The sequence below is a fragment of the Rutidosis leptorrhynchoides genome, chromosome 1 (assembly GCF_046630445.1).
Source record: "Rutidosis leptorrhynchoides isolate AG116_Rl617_1_P2 chromosome 1, CSIRO_AGI_Rlap_v1, whole genome shotgun sequence".
Classification (NCBI taxonomy): Eukaryota; Viridiplantae; Streptophyta; class Magnoliopsida; order Asterales; family Asteraceae; genus Rutidosis; species Rutidosis leptorrhynchoides.
Genome location: NC_092333.1, coordinates 16421259 through 16439844, shown reverse-complemented (window position 1 = coordinate 16439844; position 18586 = coordinate 16421259). Strand labels below are relative to the sequence as shown.

Below are 18586 nucleotides of genomic sequence, written 5' to 3'. Positions count from 1 at the left end.
CTCGCTGGTTACTACCGAAGGTTCATTGAATGATTTTCTCTGATTGCGCGTCCTTTGACCGTACTGACTCACAAGGGTAAGAAGTTCATTTGGGAACCCGCACACGAATCAGCATTCCAAACTTTGAAGAAGAAGTTAACCACCGCACCTATCCTATCTCTTCCTGAAGGCAGTGACGACTTCGTCGTTTATTGCGATGCTTCGAAGAGTGGTTTTGGTTGTGTACTGATGCAACGATCAAAAGTTATTGCCTATGCCTCCCGCCAATTGAAGATTCACGAGCGGAACTACACTACTCATGATCTTGAACTTGGAGTCATTGTCTTTGCGCTCAAATTGTGGAGACACTACCTTTATGGAACTAAGAGCACTATCTTCATCGATCACAAGAGTCTCCAGCACATCTTTGATCAGAGGCAACTGAATATGAGACAGCGTCGATGGATCGAGACGCTCAACGACTACGATTGTGAACTCCGTTATCACCCTGGCAAGGCCAATGTTGTAGCTGACGCTTTAAGCCGAAAGGAGAGGACGGCACCTCTTCGTGTTAGGGCTCTGAACATCACCATCCATTCGAACCTCAACAGCCAGATCAGAGTAGCCCAAGATGAGGCCCTCAAGGAGGAGAACATATCTCACGAACATTTGAACATACGTGTCTCTCGATTCGAGGTTAGGGAGTCTGGACTCCAATGTTATGCCGGAAGAATTTGGGTACCTCTTTATGGAGATCTACGGAACCTTATACTTGATGAAGCACACAAATCGAGATATTCAATTCACCCCGGTGCGGGCAAAATGTACCACGACCTTAAAGAACAGTATTGGTGGCCGAATCTTAAGAAGGACGTTGCGACCTATGTTGGTAAATGTTTAACCTGCTCGAAAGTTAAAGCCGAGCACCAGAGACCTTCTGGTTTACTTCAACAGCCGGAAATCCCACAATGGAAGTGGGAAAGGATCACAATGGATTTCATTACCAAGCTACCAAAGACGGTGGGCGGATACGATACTATTTGGGTTATTGTTGACCGCCTTACCAAATCTGCACATTTCTTAGCGATGAAGGAAACGGATACAATGGAAAGACTTGCTCAACTATACATCAAGGAGGTTGTATCTCGTCATGGTGTACCTTTATCGATCATCTCGGATCGCGATCCCCGTTTTGCTTCTAGATTTTGGCGTTCTTTACAAGAAGCCATGGGAACCCGTCTCGACATGAGTACAGCATATCACCCACAGACTGACGGGCAAAGTGAACGAACGATTCAGACATTGGAAGACATGTTGCGTGCATGTGTCATTGATTTCGGAAAGGCCTGGGAAAGGCATTTGCCACTCGCCGAATTTTCTTACAACAACAGTTATCACTCGAGCATTAATGCTGCACCTTTTGAAGCATTGTATGGCCGTAAGTGCCGATCTCCTATTTGTTGGGCCGAAGTAGGCGAGAAGCAAATCACCGGACCCGAGGTAGTCCACGAAACGACGGAGAAGATTGCTCAGATTCAAGCTAGACTTAAAATTGCCCGCGATCGTCAGAGGAGTTATGCCGATCTTAAACGTAAGGACTTTGAATACAACGTTGGTGATCGTGTAATGTTGAAGGTTGCACCTTGGAAAGGTGTGATTCGTTTTGGAAAACGTGGAAAGTTGAACCCACGATACATTGGTCCTTTTGAAATCTTGGAACGTGTTGGACCCGTTGCTTACCGTTTGGATCTACCAGCACAATTGAGCCCAGTTCATCCTACCTTCCACGTGTCAAACTTGAAGAAGTGTCTTGCTGCACCTGAACTTATCATACCACTTGAGGAGCTTACGATTGACGACAAACTCCACTTTGTGGAGGAACCTGTTGAAATTATGGATCGTGAGATCAAAACTTTGAAACGCAACAAGATTCCGATCGTCCGAGTACGATGGAATGCCAAACAAGGACCTGAGTTTACTTGGGAGCGAGAGGATCAAATGATGCGGAAGTATCCTCACTTTTTCCCGACTCCTCCATCTACCTCAGCTTAAAATTTCGGGACGAAATTTTCTTTAACAGGTGGGTAATGTAACGACCCTGGATTTTCCAACGTTTATTTATTAATAATTATTATTATTAATACGTGTGATTAAACGAATGTACGTTATTACATTTACATGTTGCCATGATTGTCCGTACTTGACTTTAAATGCCCGAAACGTCTTTGTGACACACGAAACTTTCACGAATAATATTTTTAGATATTATTTGCATTCATGATTAGTTTTATTAATCATTTTAATTAACTAAGGTTATTGGTTAATTACTTGAGCTTTAATTGGATTATTATTTATTTGAACTTGAGCTTATTCATTTAACTTGTTACTTACATGCATACTTGGGCTTATAAGCCCACCCTACTTCCTAAATGGATTACTTAGCCCATTCTTTCATGTAAGTAGCATCATTAAGTTAAAACTAGTTAGTTTAGAGTATTTGGAATATTGTTACATGATACTTACAACTTCTCCCCATGCATGCACCCATTTTAACCAACTTTTGTACCATAATCATACAAGTATCTAGTGGTTTCTTGCCTCCCCCTTTGATGAGCTGCAGGCCGTGGCCTTAGTAGGCCTTGGTGGAGTTTTTATTTCATTTTTTGTACTACTTCTACTTGCATCCTTTCATTTCCAAACACATACTTCATTTCATACTCCCAACCTTCTCTCTTTTTCTCTCAAATTTGTAAGTAACAAGCTTAATGCAACTTCTTTTATTACAGCATATAGTACTTAACCTTGTAATGATCCTGTTATTGATGATTCGTACACGATGGTTTTGTACGGGGCATCACAACAGTAGGTTATCTTACTTATTCAAGGTAATATTCATATTCAAACTTTGATTCAATTTCTATAACTATAAACTATCTTAATTCGAGTAAAAATCTTACTTGAACTTGTTTTTGTGTCATGATCCTACTTCAAGAACTTTCAAGCCATCCAAGATCCTTTAAATCTAGATCATTTCTTGTCACTTCCAGTAGGTTTACCTACTAAACTTGAGGTAGTAATGATGTTCATAACATCATTCGATTCATATATATATAACTATCTTATTCGAAGATTTAAACTTGTAATCACTAGAACATAGTTTAGTATATTCTAAACTTGTTCGTAAACAAAGTTAATCCTTCTAACTTAAATTTTAAAATCAACTAAACACATGTTCTATATCTATATGATATGCTAACTTAATGATTTAAAACCTGGAAACACGAAGAACACCGTAAAATCGGATATACGCCGTCGTAGTAAAACTGGGGGCTGTTTTGGTTTGGATAATTAAAAACTATGATAAACTTTGATTTAAAAGCTATTCTTCTGGGAAAATGATTTTTATTATGAACATAAAACTATATCCAAAAATCATGGTTTAACTCAAAGTGAAAGTATGTTTCCAAAATGGTCATCTAGACGTCGTTCTTTCGACTGAAATGACTACCTTTACAAAAATGACTTGTAACCTGTATTTCCGACTATAAACTTATATTTTTTCTGTTTAGATTCATAAACTTAAGTTCAATATGAAACCATAGCAACTTGAATCACTCAAAACGGATTTAAAACGAAGAAGTTATGGGTAAAACAAGATTGGATAATTTTGCTTGTTGTAGCTACGTGAAATTTGTAACAAATCTATACAAATCATAACTTAACCAACTTATATTGTATTATACATGTATTCTAACATATATTATGTAATCTTGGGATACCATAGACACGTATACAATGTTTTGACATATCATATCGACCCATATATATATATATTATTTGGAACAACCATAGACACTCTATATGCAGTAATGTTTGAGTTAGCTATACAAGGTTGGGGTTGATTCCAAAATAATATATATACTATGAGTTGTGATCGAGTCTGAGACTTGTAGACACTGGGTCGTGGATTGATTCGAGATAATATATATATTAATTTATTTCTGTACATCTAACTGTGGACAACTAGTTGTAGGTTACTAACGAGGACTGCTGACTTAATAAACTTAAATCGTTAAAACGTAATAAAAATGTTGTGAATGTATTTTGATCATACTTTGATATATATGTACATATTTGTTATAGGTTCGTGAATCGACCCGTGGTCAAGTCTTATTTTCCGACGAAGTGAAAATCTGTGAAAGTGAGTTATAGTCCCATTTTTACTATCTAATATTTTTGGGATGAGAATACATACAGTTTTGAAAATAATTTACAAAATAGACACAAGTATTAAAACTACATTCTATGTTGAATCGTTATACCGGATATCGCCCTTGTTGAACTTGGTTGCCTAAGAATTGGTGTTTATTATAATTGCCACCAATTGACGCGAATCCTAAAGATAGATCTATGGGTTTTGACACGCCCCAATCAGAGAATTTGAACTGCTTTAGTACTTCGATATCTATATATGGGGATATTCTAGATGCATTTGTTAATGTCGGTTACCAGGTGTTCAACCATATGAATGATTTTTATGCAGATTGCATGTTATTGAAAGATGAAATCTTGTGGTCTATTATTACAATTTGATATATAGGTTAAACCTATAACTCACCAACATTTTTGTTGACATTTAAAACATGTTTATTCTCAGGTGATTATTAAGAGCTTCAGCTGTTGCATGCTAATTTATGGACAAGAGTTGGAGTCAGCATGCTTGTATAATATTGTTTAAAAACTGCATTCGAAGACATATATATTGTTGTGTAATATTATTGTAAACCATTATGTAATGGTCGTGTGAAAACGCTATATTTTAGATTATCATTATTTGATAATCGTCGTAATATTTTAAAGGTTATGGTTTGTTTTTTAAATCGAATGCAGTCTTTGAAAAACGTCTCATATAGAGGTCAAAACCTCGCAACGAAATCAATTAATATGGAACGTTTATAATCGATATGAACGGGACATTTAACTAATGTCAATTGATGGATCAAAATCGAATTTGATAATCAAAGTCAGTCAAAATAAAAAATGGTTAACATTTTAACATGAATTTAAACTAGAATTCTATAGTTTTGAAGCAAGATAAACAATTTTATACAATTATGTTAAAAATTTTCTATATAATTATGATTTTTTTCTATAATTACACATATAAACTTTAAAATTTAATATTTAAATGTATACAGTACAATCCGATTAATCTCATATTAATCCCCGAATTTCCGATTAATCCTTCCAAAGTTCCGATCGATTAATCCCCGAATAGCGAATTTTGTAACCTTGCTTGGATGTGTCACGATTGAAGTTAAGGCTTTGTTACAGAGTGTTAATCTAGAAAGAAATGAAAGGGAAGGAATATAGTTTTAAAATGAAAGGGTATTCCTGAGTTTTGATATGGAGGAAAGGGAAGAAAATGAATGGTTGATTTCAATGTAATTTTCCATCAAACACTTCATTCAACTTAGAATGATTCAAGTTCCCTCACCTTCATTTCTTTTCATCTCATTTCATTTCTGTTATGAAATAACTATGGAACACACCCTAAGAATTGGTAATAAGGATCAACCGTCAGAGTTAAATCAAATTACTATAAAATTATTAACCAATATTTAATTCAAATACACAAAGATTGAAGCAAATATAATTATTCTCAGATATTTTAACGAGAACAAATTTAAAGTTTAAAAGCACATACCACTATTATCATATATCGACAGTTCCCATCTGATTTAAACCACCACCGTTGAAATCAAGCTAAAAGAGCGACCATAAACGTTGATCTCATTGTGTCTCAACGGCATATGGCGCATCCCTTCGGATCTTGACAGATTTCAACGGGAGGAATAGATATGGTGGTTGTGGAGTTAAGGTGGCAACACATGACGGTGACGGTGGTGGAATGGTGGTCGGAGGAGTTTCTTGAAGAGAAAGATCTTGTTTATTTTATTAATGGGCTGTTAAGCCCAAATGTTTGGTGTTGGGCCTGAAAGAAACGACAAGAATTTGTGTGTTGATATCTGCATTAGGGTCTCTGTTTACTGAAATCGGTCTTCATAATTTCAGGTAAGTTTTTTGAAAGAATGTGACTGCATTTTATCTCATTAAAATTCGACGGTGAGATTAGATAATGTTGTTGTAATCAGTTTATTTTGCTTTCCAAAATAAATAGATACAATATAGAGGAAATTTTAGAAATGTATGTAACTATGAAGAACACATTTTTTAACATATACAAAGATTATTCAAATATAACTTTTATAAGATAAATATTTGGTATTAGGCCACTTGCAACCGTTCAGCTCTTTCACTAACATTTTTACTGCCACATTAGTACCACATCAGCACAATCCCTTTAACATTCCTTTCACTAAACACTCACAATCACACTCCATTTCAAACTTTAACCAATTTAAAAATATTACTTAAATACAATAAATAAATACAAAAAACAATTTATTTACAACAACAACAACAAAATCCAATACCACATAAGTGGTGTATGAGGGAGGTGAGATGTAGACAATCCTTCCCATATCCGAGAATAAAGACAAGTCAATTCTCCACCCAGAGTCAAACACTCTCAAAAGTAGAGAAAGTCATCCCTCTCTCTATTCGACGGATAAAGAGATTGCTTCCGAGAGGACCTCCGGCCTTTAAGTAGGAAAAAGTTTAAAAAATTAAAAAAATAATAATAATAATTAGACGCCATGAAAATGGTAGAATCAAATTTCCATGGGTTTTAACTCCTGACAGGAATTTAATTTAGGCTCTAAGAGTCAGTCAAGTCGCCAATAAATCGATGATTGATGTCGACTCAATAGAGCCGTACAAAAAACAATTTATTTAATAAAATTAAAAACATTACGTTAATAAAAATTTAAAACATTACATAATTAAAAAATAAAAGACAATACATAAGTAAAAAAAACACAATAAATAACGCTAATTGTTTCGAACAATATAATCATCCGGGAGTGTCCAAATGTGTTCGATCAAATTGTTGCGAAGGACATGATGCGCTCTTTTATCTCGCATCTCTCGATCCACCCGATCTTGGAGCTCAACTCTCTCCGTCCAAGTACGTCGCGGCATGTTTTCTCGTTCGCGGAGATAATCCTCTTTGAGGTCGCATATGTTGCGCTCGTTGTCTTCGGTGATCATGTTGTGAAGTATAACACAAGTGTACATGATTCGACGTATTTTATTGATACTAAAAGGTCTTGCTGGGTGTTCTAGTATTGCCCAACGACCTTGAAGAACACCGAAAACTCGTTCCACGTCCTTTCTCGCGGCTTCTTGAAAACGTTTAAACTTTACATTTTTTTTTGGCTCAATTGGACATTTAAACGACTTGACAAGTGTTGCCCATTCTGGGTATATGCCATCTACCAAGTAATACCCTTTTGTAAATTCGTGCCCGTTGATAGTGTAACGGACCTCCGGAGCTCGACCATCCAATAAATCTTCGAACAAATCCGATTTATTAAGAACATTAATATCATTGTTCGAACCCGTTGGACCAAAGAAAGCATGTCAAATCCACATATCGTAGGACGCAACCGCCTCGAGCATTATTGTTGGTCCTTCGTGATCACCCCTGTGGTAATGCCCTTGCCACGCAACTGGACAATTTTTTCATGCCAGTGCATGCAATCGAGACTACCTAACATACCCGGAAAACCGTGCATCTCCAAATGTTTGGCATGCAATCGACGAACATCTTATTCAGTTGGTTTCCTTAAATATTCTCGTGAAAACATATGAATAATACATTTGCAATAATTCTTTAAACAATCACGAGACGTTGATGCGCCCATGTGTAAATACTCATCGAATGCATCAGGCGCAATGCCATACGCCAATTGACGTATGGCTGATGTACACTTTTGAAAAATATTGAAACCGAGTTGACCGGTTGCATCGTAACGTTGATCAAAATATTTAAAATAATCGGGTCTCGGTTGAGAATCATATGATAGAATAGCATGACCAATACGCATAAACAATGACTTACTCATTCGGTATCGATTTCGAAAATAATCACCAGGAAATGTTGGATTATCCGAGAAATAGTCGTTGTACAAATGATTACCGGTATCAATACGATCTCTTTGTAACCGGCGTCTTCTAATAATTGTACGAGAATTTCGAGCCTCATCTCTTCGTCCATTGCATCAAGCGAATCGAGTAAGTTAAGCGTGTTGTAACCTTCTTGAATTAAATCTTCATCGGAATCGGACTCTGCGCTATCACTATCCATCACGTTATTCTCGCTTTCGCTCTCAGAAAGTAATAAATCTTTCAAAGCCATTTGATTTTTGTTTTTTTTTTTTTGTTTTTTTTTGTTTTTTTGTGTTTGTGGAAATATGAATTGAAGGTTGAGAGTGTTTGATATTGAATAAAAATTGAAAGTATAGTATGAGAGTGTGATTATGTTTGTGTAGTATGTGTTTGTATATACAGAGTGTAAGTGTAAAAGAAAATAAAATTCAAGTAGCCGTTGGAAAAAGAAAAAAAAAATCGAGTGAGCCTCACCAGTGGTCCGTTAGAGCCGTTGCAGGACCCATTGGCGGGCCCTTTCACGGATTGCTAGTAATGGGGGTGAGCCGGTGGCTGGTCACGGTCCATTGCATATGGCCTTATTTTTTTATTTTAATTTTATTTATTTTGGCTTCAAAACCACACAATGAAAATGTGGATGATATTCACCGTACTATCCATAACATCTTTCATACACAAAATAATATTGGTTGTGTCATAAGTGTCACCTACAATAATTATAGTAATACTCCATGGAACTCTTTCTTTACCCTCACAAACCATCGTTCCTTCACACTTCTTTCACATCCAGTATTACTTCAACTAAGCATACTCATATTAATACACAAAATTCAAGGTTTACTTTGTCATGTAATGCTTCATCACCATCTTCATCAGAAGATTATTCTGTTAGTACTAAAGATGCACCAGTTTTTCAGTTTGATGGTAGGAGGAGAACATTCATAAGTTTGTCTCTTGCTTCAGGTATTTCTTATTCAACTACTAATTGCATCTAAACTAGCATTCATATTTGTGATATCAAGACCTTTTTCCCTAAATTTTCATTATTTTTACAAAATATTCGAACTTGATTGGTGCATGATCATCAGTGTGCAAGCTATCATGTTTGGCCTCAATGGAAAAAATTGATCATGTCTTCTATGAAAACCGAATTATGATAAACTTTGATTGCAGTTTTTGTATTAAGTTAATTTAACTCATGGGTCTGTACTACATAATGAACTTTTTAACTTCCACTAAATTTATCATAATCAAATCTAATTGGGTATATATATGCTTCAACTTGAGGGAAACAAAGGTATCATGGTAGGTGTATTGTAGGCTACCTATAACAAAAGTTATTGTAATAACATTTGACTTACTTGACCCATTTGACTGTTTGACCCGTTTTGTCATGCTATTAACATGGTTATTGTATTTCCTAATTGTACTTTGATGCCTAATGATTGGAAACTAATTTGTACAATAAGTAGCTGCTGGTTTTTGTGTCTCTGATGTGGCTGGTGCTGTTAGTACAAGTAGAAGAGCTGTAAGACCTTTTATTATATATTTTTCTCTAAAATATTCCATTCGAAGTTTTATAACTTCAAAAAATTTCTTTATTACAGCTTAAAGGAGCAAAAGTGCCTGAGAGTGAATACACAACCCTTTCCAATGGATTAAAGTTAGTAAATTACAAACAGCTATCATACCAAGTCGACTCTTGAACGTATCTAATATTTTAAACCAATCGTGTTCAGGATTTATGATTTGAAGGTTGGAAACGGAGCTGAAGCTGTTAAGGGATCTCGGGTTGCAGTACGGTTTGTGACCCATTTGTATTGTTATTCCCTTTCATTATGTGCCTAAATAATGTTGCAGCCGATTATCTATACTAGGTGAATCTGATGAACTAAATGTTTTACACTGATCTTGTAGGTACATTATGTTGCTAAATGGAGAAACATCACTTTTATGACAAGTAGACAAGGGCTTGGTGTCGGTGGTGGAACGGTAAGTAAAATTCACAAAACGGATCTAATGGGTCGTAAATTTCCCAAATTGTACTCATAATAATGCATTAAATCTCCCAGATCATTTTAATCGTAAAATTAGATTTGACACCCTGATTTATGATGGAAACACAAAGTTTTTGGGCAAGAAGTGTTTTGACCCAATACAACCTGCACATAAATTTAACCATGTTCACCCTCATACCTAATCATTCATCAGCCTGCAAATTTAGATATGCATGTTCCTTTTACTTGTACTTTTGTGATACTTATAAGTGTGGTGAATAAAAATAAAAACAATGAATTAATCTAATTTCATAATGTTACTTTTTTCCAGCCTTATGGGTTCGATGTTGGTAATTCAGAGAGTGGAAATGTCCTTAAAGGCCTAGACTTGGGTGTACAAGGCATGCGCGTTGGAGGCCAGGTACGATTGTTTCTCTGCTTTTACGCCTTTTATGGTTTGAATGGATATTTTAAATATTCTTTTACGAGTCGCATGATATATCTCTTTGATTTTATATCATCGCTTAAAAATGTGAATTTAGCTTCTATTATATGAATTCTTGCAGAGGCTGCTGATTGTTCCTCCGGAACTTGCTTATGGAAGCAAAGGTGTGCAGGAAATTCCTCCAAATGCAACCATTGAGGTACCTATTTACTTTTTAGTAAACTATTGTTTTAGTCCTAATTATTATATTAAGTTCCATTGGTATATGATATAATGTTGTTATTATTATTATTTTCAAGAGCTCACAAAGGAAAATACAAATTGTACTAAACATGTAATCATCTTTAGTATGTACTTTACTGATATGATCAACAATGTGATGATATTTTATTATATAATGGTGAACATCTCTATCTCAGTTTCTCTATCCGTCGTACTTGTGGTCACTTATTTTTCGTGTATCAGATTCACTTGAGACGTTATACACATTATAATACTGTGGAGCCATTTTGAATACAGCCAAACTGCTTATATTAAACGACTGCTAAATATTAAAACAGCTGAGTTAAGAAATCTTTTTAAGAAGTTATTTAGTGCCATCAAATATGCATTTTGTAAGTCAAAGAATCTCTCATGTTAGAGATAATTGTTTGTTACATTAGCCACTTATATGCATGTTTTAGATGATGTTTACAGTAACTTCACCCAATTTGACACAAACCTGTTGACCCAACCTGCTCATTTTCCACTTTCAGATGATCTGTAACATTTGTTTAGATGAGACCTTCTCTTAGTTTTGTTTGTTTATAAACAATGCAGATGGATATTGAGTTACTGTCTATCAAACAAAATGCATTTGGGTACGTATTGTTTCTTCATAGACGTTACTTAGCTAGCTTGTGTTAAAAGTTAAGAGTGCTTGAACTAATCTTTTCTATTTTGCAGGTCACCTGTCAAAATAGTTGAAGGATAACATGAATATGCTTCGTCGCCTTTTATTGTACAATGTACATGGAAATAATGACACCTCATTGTAAAAGTTGGAAATAATAGCACATTCCCAGTCTACCACAACTTTCACTAAAAGACGCCGTATTGTTGGCGATGAGACTTGAAATATTAGATCCTGTACTATGATCTTTAATGGAAGGTTCCTACTATTAAGTATTAATGATTCAAGAATTTTCCTGATGGAATTTAAATTAGTTACTAAATTTGGTCACTTTTTTTGGTCCAAATCTGTCACAATATGGATTCATTTGTTACTATATTTTTTCATAGTGCTATGTTTGCATTGAATTTATATTGAAATCTCCAAAAATTGCTGTTTTAATACCACACATTTCAGTAGTTTTCAAGATTCTAGCCACCATACTTTTTTACTTTTATCTGAAACCACTTTATTCCAACTTTTGAGCCTTTATATAGCCAAACCCATGAATCATAATCTGTCCATTATCATCCTTAACCATGAGAAGCCCAAATTGTGGCCAACTAAACGTTCCATACCCGTTAAGCACCAACCCTGCCTTTGGCAACACGGATTACACTCTTCGTTGTGACAGACACTCTCAGAACCTTTACTTTGATGCCCTGAATAAAAGTTCATATAATGTGGTGAAAATCACTCCACCAAGTCAAAAACTAGTGATTCAAATTCAACCATGGTTGCCAAATACATGCGCCACTCGAGATTTTTCCTGTTAGTGAGGGACTTTGGTTGAACTAAACACTCCCTTTTAAGATCTAATCCTCAAACACTGTCTTTGTCTTCAACTATTCACCACGCCTCTTTGTATCACCTCTTAGTTGCACTCCTTCAAGTCTATGCCAACTTTACCTTGAGTTTTTGGGCCGGGTTGACCCGGCCCGTGGTCTTCAATGTGCAAGTACTGTTAGCCCATGGTGTACCTTCATTGCACATAGTGTTGTAAATCTCCTTATTTCTCCCTGAGATCTTGTTAGAATGATTTTTTAGAAGTGATAGATTAGAAATCACTTTTAATTAATGAGGGGTGATTAAGTAAATTAGTGAATATAAAAGAAGACTTCTTTTATAAATTGAGTTTGTATTACTTGAATTGTTTTTGTTGGTATGTACATCGATGGATGGCATGAAGCCTATTTATAGGCACAATAAGTCAATTGACTTTTTCTAGAAACATCTCAACTAGCTAAGTCTAGTTTCTTCTAGTGTTCATCTACTAAAATATCTATTAGTTTAATATCTATCATCACTAGTAATTCTAGATTAATCTAGAAATACATTATAATTTAACACTCCTCCTTAATGTATTTCGGTATTACTCCGAGCATGTTGCGTAAGAATTCGAACTTTGATCTTGGTAGTGCTTTAGTGAAAATATCTGCAATTTGCTCTTCAGTCTTGCAATATTTTAATTCAATCTCTTTCTTAGCGGTGACTTCTCGTAAGAAGTGATATTTGATATCAATGTGTTTTGTTCTACCATGAAACACAGGATTCTTTGCCATTGCAATTGCAGACTTGTTGTCGCAGAATATTTGAGTAGCTTCGTCTTGTTTTTCACCCATGTCTTCAAGTATTCTTCTTAGCCATTTAGCTTGATTAGCTGAGTTTGCGGCTGCGACGTACTCGGCTTCAGCTGATGATTGTGCCACCGTTTCTTGTTTCTTTGATGTCCATGAGAAGACACCAGATCCAAGTGTGAATGCGTATCCGGAAGTACTTCTCATGTCATCCATCGATCCGGCCCAATCACTATCAGTGTATCCATGAAGCTTCGAGTCTATGTTGGGCTTGTACCATATTCCATAGTCCATGGTACCTTGCAAGTATCTTAGTATTCTTTTAGAAGCTCCGTAATGTATTTGAGTAGGGTTTTGCATGTACCTGGATAGCAGACTCGTTGCGTACATGATGTCTGGTCTTGTTGCTGTTAGATATAGTAGACTTCCAATGAGACTTCTGAATCTTGAAGCATCCGCTTTCTCCGATCCATCTTCTTGTCTCATCTTCTCATTTGCAACTAGTGGCGTGGCTACGGTTTTACAACCGTATAGTTTAAACTTTTTCAGGAGATTTTGGGTATATTTCTTTTGACAAATGAAGACGCCTTCATTTTCTTGACTGATTTCGATGCCAAGAAAATAGCGCATCAATCCAAGGTCGCTTATCTCGAATGTCTTCATCACGTCTTGTTTGAACTCTTGTATCATTCTCTCATTGTTTCCCGTATATATAAGATCATCAACATACAAGGAGATAATGAGAGTGTCAGAGTTACCTTGGGTTTTGATGTAGAGTGTGGGCTCACTTTCACTCCTCCTGAATCCTGAACTTGTGAAGTAGCTGTCTATGCGGCTATACCAAGCACGTGGCGCCTGTTTAAGTCCATATAAGGCTTTCTTGAGCTTTAGGACTTTTTCTTATTTTCCTTTTTGAATGAACCCTTGTGGTTGCTCTACATATATTTCTTCTTCTAGAAACCCATTTAGAAAGACTGATTTCACATCTAGTTGGTGAATCTTCCACCTTCGTTGAATTGCTAATGCCACAAGAGCTCTTATAGTATCCAGTCGTGCTACGGGTGCGAAAGTTTCGTTATAGTCGACTCCAGGCTGTTGTGAATAGCCTTTAGCTACTAGCCTTGCTTTATGTTTTTGTATAGAACCATCAGGATTGAGCTTTGTTTTGTAAACCCACTTTACTCCAATGATTTCTTTATTTTCTGGAGGATCAACTAACTCCCATGTGTTGTTTTTCTCGATCATTCTTATTTCTTCGTTCATAGCAGTCACCCATTTTTCATCTTTGGCTGCAACTTCATAGCTTTCAGGTTCTATGGTTGTAAAGTTACATACCTCGTATACCTCTGCTAACGCTTTGACTCTTCCAGGTGTGGACTCTGGGCTTGACTCGTCTTGCGCCAAAGGTAATCTTGTCGACGGAGAAGTTGGCGTAGCAGGACTCGTTTCTCCGGTACTTTCATCTTGTTCAGAATGCTCTGTTTGTAGTGGTTGTTCAGCTGGAGTTTCCATAGATATCCGCGGCAGATATGTCTGTTTTTCAACTTTGTATTTCTCTCAGTTCCAAGAAGCGTCTTCGTCAAACTCCACGTCTCGGCTGATTACAATGTTATTGGTCTTCAAGTTGTAGACTCGGTAACCTTTTGATTGTGTGCTATAGCCCAAGAATATTCCCTTCTCTGATTTTTCTTGGAGCTTGTGACGTTTCTCCTTTGGAATATGGATGTAGCAGATAGATCCAAATACTCGCAGATGTTTCGCCGACGGTTTCCTTCCACTCCATGCCTCTATCGGAGTCTTGTTTTCGACGGCTTTCGTGGGGCATCGATTTAGTATATATACAGCCGTGTATACAGCTTCAGCCCAGAAACTGTTTGGAAGGCCTTTTTCATGTATCATTGTTTTGGCCATTTCCATTACAGTTCTATTCTTACGTTCAGAGACGCCATTTTGTTCAGGAGTGTAACTAACTGTGAGTTGGCGTTTTACTCCTTCATCTTCACAAAACTTATTGAATTGTGTAGAGGTGTATTCTTTTCCTCTATCACTCCTTAGTGTTTTTATATAATGGCCACTAGTCTTTTCAACGTAATTCTTGAATTTCTTGAACATTGTAAATACTTCTGATTTTTCACGCATGAAGTAAACCCACGTCATTCTAGAATAGTCATCGATGAAGAGAATAAAGTACCTGTTTTGGTTAAGAGACGGGATCCTCATTGGTCCACATACGTCAGTGTGCACCAGCTCTAGTATACCTTTCGCTCTCCAAGCTTTGTCACGAGGAAAAGGTTTTCGATGTTGCTTGCCCATCACACAGCTTTCACACATGTCGGTGATCTCTTCTATGTTAGGCAAGTATCTCATCATATTCTTCTGTTGGAGGATTTTTAGTGCGTGAAAGTTAAAGTGGCCAAATCTTCGATGCCATAGCCATGATTCTTCAACTTGAACTTTCATGAATGTGTCTTGGATATACTGCCAACGAAGCGGAAAGTTGCGGTTCTCCATTGGCACTTCGGCTATTAATTTATAGTTATTTTTCTTGTCACGAATAACGCATGATTTGTCTTCGAAGAGTAAAGAGTATCCGTGCTCCATCATTTGTCCAACACTTAGCAAGTTACTTGCAAGGCTTGGAACTAAAAGAACGTCATTAACAGATCGAGTGACGTTATTAGTTTGAACAGTTATCGTACCTTTGCCTTTACTGTCAACAAGCGCTCCATTCCCTAGTTTGACGCGGGACTTTACGGAGGTGTTGATACTATCAAATAACTTTTCATCTCCTGTCATGTGGTTGCTGCACCCACTGTCGATCAACCAAGTATCGTCCCTCTGTTTATTTGTGACATGACAGGCATAGAATAACTGATTTTTGTTCTCCGGTATATCTTCACTTTCTTCTGTGAAGTTAGCTCGATGATTTTGTTTTAAACGGCAATCTTTTTCTAGATGCCCAAATCTTTTACAGTTATTGCATTGTGGCTTTCCTTTGTGAAAACAATCTTTCTCCAAGTAGTTTGTCCTTTTGCAAATACCACATGGAGGATAGGTTTTTCTTCTCGGATCGAACCCGGTTCTGGGTTTTTCTCCTCCTCTCGAATTTTCTTCAAGATTTCTTTTCCCCCCATTGTTTAATTTTTGAGACCGTAATTTGAGTTTAGACTGAAAGGCACTTTCAAGTGAGTTTTTACTACGCCGACTCAGTCTAGCCTCATATGCTTCAAGAGAGCCAATCAATTCTGGTACTGACAGAGTCTCGATGTCTTTTGACTCTTCGATAGCAGTAATGACATGATCGTAATTTCAGTCATACTGATAAGTATTTTTTCTACGATCCTTTTATCAGTTATAGAATCTTCATAGGCTCTCATTTGATTTACTGTTTCTTTTATTCTAGAATAGTAATCTTTTACGGTCTCGATGTCTTTCATGTTTAAATTTTCAAAATCCCGTCTTAAAGTAAGTAGTTTGACAGATCTCACCTTGACATTTCCTTGAAATTCTTCTTGAAGAATCTTCCACGCCTCTTTGGCTGTCGTAGCTCCCATGATTCGTGGAAAGATGGACGGTGTCAAGGCTTGTTGAATATAGCCTAGAGCAGCAGCATTTCTTACAACATTTTTGTTGTATTTTTCTTGTTCTTCCGCGGACAAAGTTTCGATGTCTTTTGGAGTTGTAAATCCGACTTCGACAATATCCCACAAAAATATGTCTTCATTCGGATACTCCAAAAATCATAGTTGTCGCCATCAAAGATGGGGACGGGAATATTGGATGCACCAACGGTAGTCATGGTGTACACGAACGAACGCCCAAACACCTATTGATACCACTTGTTATAATTAGTGTAGGTTTAGATTTTTTAGAAGTGATAGATTAGAGATCACTTTTAATTAATGAGGGGTGATTAAGTAAATTAGTGAATATAAAAGAAGACTTCTTTTATAAATTGAGTTTGTATTACTTGAATTGTTTTTGTTGGTATGTACATCGATGGATGGCATGAAGCCTATTTATAGGCACAATAAGTCAATTGACTTTTTCTAGTAACATCTCAACTAACTAAGTCTAGTTTCTTCTAGTGTTCATCTACTAAAATATCTATTAGTTTAATATCTATCATCACTAATAATTCTAGATTAATCTAGAAATACATTATAATTTAAAGATCTCTCTGAGATCTCATTTTTGGAAGTCAGCCGAGACGAGATGTCCATCTCCCGAGAATTCTCGGTCAACGGGGTCAAACTTGGTCTAAGCCACGATTTTTCCGATTTTCTTGCTTATTTCTAGGATTTTCTTGTAAAATCTCGTAATTTCTATGATTTTCTAGCTTATTTATCGGATTTTCTTGTAAAAGCTCATAAAAACGTATATAAATATACATATATTTATTTATACATATATATTTTTATTAAGAAAACTATAAAGTCAACGCAAGTCAACGCCCGAGATCTCCCCGACATTATTCCGAGATGCCGAAATCCCCCAAAAAAATGTCCAAACGAGATCTCCCGAGATCCGAGTTCTCCAACCTTGATTGCAGGTGGTCTTCCATCAGCTTACAAATTCGTCTGCATGCTTCTGGCTGTCGAGCTTTCAAAAGCATCATACACTTAGATAAACAAAAACTGCCAAGCCTATGGAAAGGAGGAGTTGAGATTAAGTGGGCCCCACCACCTGAACAGATTTGTAAAACCCAACTCGAATGCTTAGTTTCTTCCAAGCGTCAACCTATCAAATAGGGTGTCTCATGATGTCTATGTAATAAACGAGGCCTAATTCAAAATCTGGTCTTACAATCAACATCGATTTCAATTAGTGTGATCTTGTTTTTTGTAGTTGCAGTACTGATGACTACTATTACAGTTAAAAAATCTAAAAGCGTTCGTCAAAAAGCAAAGGTTGCAGAGGAGAGAGAAGAGCTGTTTAAATCCAGCAACGGAATGAAATGCGCTAGAATGTTTAGTTTAAAAGAACTAAAGAAAGCAACAAACGCGTTTTCTAAAGATGAACTTTTAGGATGTGGCGGTTTTGGTGAAGTTTATAAAGGGGAGCTTCAAGATGGGACCGTTGTAGCTGTTAAGTCTGCTAAAGTAGGCAACATAAAGAGTACACAACAAGTACTTAATGAAGTTGAGACTCTTTCGCAAGTCAATCACAAGAATCTTGTTCGGCTTTTAGGATGTTGTGTTGAAGCCGAACAGTCGTTAATGATCTATGAGTACATTTCTAGAGGAACCCTTCATCATCATTTGCATGATGGGTCTAACTTTTAGTTTGATTTATAAAATATTAACTAGTTCATTGACCCGTGAATTCACGGGTTGATGAAATAATCTACATAATAATGTTAGTGTCATTGATCGATTAATTAATATTTATCTCTCCGTAAAAAGACGATCAACATAAATATTGAATCATAAACCTTCAAGTTGAACTATTTTAAAATAGCTTATAATATAGGAGTATGATATATCTTCCACGGATGAGAATAATAATTATTCATAATAGATTTAACATAAAACATTAAGAAATTTGAATAATTATTCATCTGTATCACACTGTCGATGCTCAT

General features: G+C 36.2%; 1 protein-coding gene and 1 pseudogene across 2 annotated transcripts; both read left to right on the top strand.

Moving 5' to 3' along the window:
• The first annotated feature begins 8691 nt into the window (after positions 1-8691).
• LOC139886400 (peptidyl-prolyl cis-trans isomerase FKBP16-4, chloroplastic) lies at positions 8692-11797 on the top strand. 2 transcript variants are annotated; one of them, XM_071870211.1, is made up of 9 exons: positions 8692-9015; positions 9522-9580; positions 9660-9715; positions 9792-9849; positions 9970-10044; positions 10381-10470; positions 10616-10693; positions 11314-11354; positions 11440-11797. In XM_071870211.1, exons 1-9 carry the CDS (start codon positions 8784-8786, stop codon positions 11465-11467), a joined length of 717 nt encoding a protein of 238 aa, XP_071726312.1. In that variant the 5' UTR covers positions 8692-8783; the 3' UTR covers positions 11468-11797. The 2 variants fall into 2 exon arrangements, with proteins under 2 accessions (XP_071726312.1, XP_071726313.1); XM_071870212.1 differs by having other exon boundaries at positions 8709-9015; positions 9525-9580.
• Positions 11798-11964: 167 nt separating this feature from the next.
• LOC139842498 (wall-associated receptor kinase-like 20) lies at positions 11965-18287 on the top strand (annotated as a pseudogene).
• Positions 18288-18586: the final 299 nt, after the last annotated feature.